The sequence below is a fragment of the Habropoda laboriosa genome, unplaced genomic scaffold (genome assembly GCF_001263275.1).
Source record: "Habropoda laboriosa isolate 0110345459 unplaced genomic scaffold, ASM126327v1 scaffold561, whole genome shotgun sequence".
Lineage (NCBI taxonomy): Eukaryota > Metazoa > Arthropoda > Insecta > Hymenoptera > Apidae > Habropoda > Habropoda laboriosa.
In genome coordinates this window covers 249,881-252,970 of record NW_017100686.1, presented here as the reverse complement: position 1 = coordinate 252,970, position 3,090 = coordinate 249,881, and the positions used below count along the sequence as shown (strand labels likewise).

The following is a 3,090-nucleotide window of genomic DNA, read 5'->3' as shown; positions in this document are numbered from 1 at the left end:
GTAATTTAATTAAAAATGAAAATGTTCCATATAATATTTGAAGATGGAATTTATATTATTATGAGTGTAGGATACTATCAAAGGGGATGGATTGTTTACGTATTACTTAAGAACTGCATTGATCGAATAGCTTTAATTTGTTCCATATCAATTGAAATTGTAGGGTTGTTCGAGATCAAAAAGGGTCTTTCATAATCAACCGCTGTCACGTGCTGACTTTGGACTAAAAACCAATATAGTCATTCGTGAACGTCTACTGGCTATGTATTAACGTATCTTTATTACCTCGTAATAAATTGACGATCGCTTACTTCCGGGGGCGGTAAAGCGACGAGATCTTTAGACAATAGACGATGATTCGTTTTATCCTGCCGATTAAAATTGATTCCACGTCGAAAGTTATACATATCATTAGCATAAAAAGAAAATTTCGTTTCATGACACAAAAGAATTAGAAACAGAAAAAGAACAGGGAACATAAATGAGATGAAGATCGAACGCGATGACGAATCTGAAATAGGAAAACATTTCTAACGATAATTTCTAATTAAGTAAAAAGAATTCTTGACGAGATTTCTAATTAATTTAACAGAAAAGATTAATTGCTTCCAAATACAGCAATAACAGCAAAGAAATGAAACGGAGACTTAATTTTATATACTTTCGTGCTTCTTATGCTAATATTAATAAAACAATTATAGTAAAATAAAATTTTTCCGATTTTCTATTGTTTATGAAAACGAAAAAAAAAAACATATTCTTTGCATAAATTAAGAAACGAGTGTATATGAGTTTATAAGTAATTTAAAAATAAATTTTCATGTGCAATATGATTTTTTGAAAGCTCCAAGTAAGCAGATACTGGTTTTAGAAAGTAATCAAAGTAAAGTAAATTATTCAGGAATTTCACTTGAACTTAATTTTAAGGCTTAAATAAAATAGAATATTGTTGATGATAAATTTGTTCATGATTGTTTTAAAGATTATGTTACAAGGGAACAGATGTACACTTTTCTCCTAAAACTGCTCTAGACTATACAAGGTGTCCTAGCTGAAGTCCCATAGTCTCTATGGTCTCCATAGATTCCCATAGTCTCTATAGAGTCTCTATAGATTCCCATAGTCTCTTTAGAGTCTCTATAGATTCTCTATAGATTCTCATAGTCTCTATTGAGTCCCATTCGGACTTAAAGAAAAGGAAAGAAAATGAAATTGAAATGAAATTGAAACGAAAGAAGAAAAGTTTGCATGAACCTTGTATATTTATGTATACTAATTACCACTGTATGTGTAAGATATTGATGATGACGATGATGACTGATGACCGCTGTTATGTGGGTGATTCTAGTGGGGCCTGTGTTCGGGGGCCGATGCGGCGCGGAGGCGCTCGGGCTGGGGTTAGGGCTGTCACTGGGCCCGGCCTACAGGTTCGCTCTGCCCCCGGGACTCGCTGCCAAGACCACCCGCTGCCTTGTATTCGACCAAGGTAGGCCTACCAGCCATCTTCATTACCGCTAGAAATCATCTCAGATAGAACACTTCCGTTTCCCTAGCTTTCCAACACACTCGAAACATCCTCTACGCTCTTTTCCCTTTCAAATTCAAGCATTTATACGACCTTTAACCCCTTTACAAAAAAAGGAAGAGAATCCAAATTTTTTGAATAATTTTGATCGATTTGAAAGTTTGACAAATTGCCGCTTGTAGGTTAAGATGCCAAGGAAGCGTCGACTTCAGGCTTTTTTTTTTTGAACGAATTCAGTTTGAAATACGGGTGTAATATTTATCGGGTCAGATTTTTTACGAGGAAGAAGAATCGATACTTTTCTTTGTGATTTGAGCTGAGTTGAGTTGATTTTCTCTCATAATTCGAGCCGTTCAGAGGCCAAAGTGGCTAACTCCGTCAAATTAAGCATCAAACTTGTGCCTTGATGCTAAAATTGGAAGAATGTCAAAAAGCGGAGTTAATTACTGTGGCGTCTGAGTGACTCGATAAATGCTCTTCTCGTCGTGTTTTCTGATGTGACAATGATAACGATAATAGACAAGTTCTATCTGAGATTGAAAAGGTTCAAGAATAAATATTTTTTCACTAATAGTATGCTATCTGTTACTAATTTACTCACTATAGATGTCTGTAACCAATTCTGTGTTGACTTTTACTTATACCTTAAGGTGGAAACATTCCAAGTGAGATTTTAACCTGACTCAACGCTCACTAAATTCTCTTCAAAATGTGACATTATCGATATTTATCAACGTAAACGTGTTAGCTGAAGCAACAGTTTGTAGGGAATCTTTAAATTTGATTTTCTCGAAAACTGAGCTTCTTATGAACAAATTCTATTTTTACATGTAAAATCATCCCTTGTCTCACTCTTCATATCTTTGAACGAATAGTTTAAACAATTCCTATTAGGATATCGTTGAGGAACAAAAAATGTTTTATCTATTGATTGCAATAATAAGATCACGTTACTGATAATAATGAACATTTAACCCTTTCATTGCTATTGGCCTCTAAAAGGCGCTTCGAAAATTTGTCTGCACTGTGCAATTGGAGCCATTTAGGCGCACTTTAGTCTCAATTTAAGCCTCAGTTCTATCCGTTTTCACACTTTAATTCAGCGAAACAAATTTCGAAACGATACGGTCTAAAGTCTGCTGCAGCGAAAGGGTTAATGAATCAACGAACGTTGAAATAAGAAAATAGTAGGTTTTTTTAGGTGCGATTGCAAGTGTCGAATCGATTGTCGTGAACTTAACTTATATCCGAGTACTTAGAGGTAGGGTACTTGTGTGAAACACGGCTGATTTCAAGATTAGATCGTCTTGACGATGAATTAGGATCAGAATATCGATTTTACTGTTCATTTCCGCAATTCCCTGCGCTTAGAGTGGGCCATCGATCCCCGCAATCCAGCTACAAGATCGACTTGCGCGTTTACACAGACTAAGCCTACGAGCTATGCTCATCTTCATGTCCACAAATCTAACAAGACCTATTGTAAACGAGCCTGTGCTTTCGTCAGGCTACTCTAGACTGGTTAACAACAGTAATATACAGCGATGTACATTGGGACTAAGCAC

The 3,090-nt window shown here is 35.8% G+C and overlaps 1 protein-coding gene across 1 annotated transcript in view; it reads left to right on the top strand.

Moving 5' to 3' along the window:
* Positions 1-1,518, top strand: part of LOC108576867 — a 61,780-nt gene extending 60,262 nt beyond the window's left edge. Inside the window, exon 4 of the mRNA XM_017939930.1 lies at positions 1,349-1,518. Within this exon, the coding sequence (XP_017795419.1) occupies positions 1,349-1,518 (170 nt within the window). The remainder of the gene's footprint in view (positions 1-1,348) is intronic.
* Positions 1,519-3,090: the final 1,572 nt, after the last annotated feature.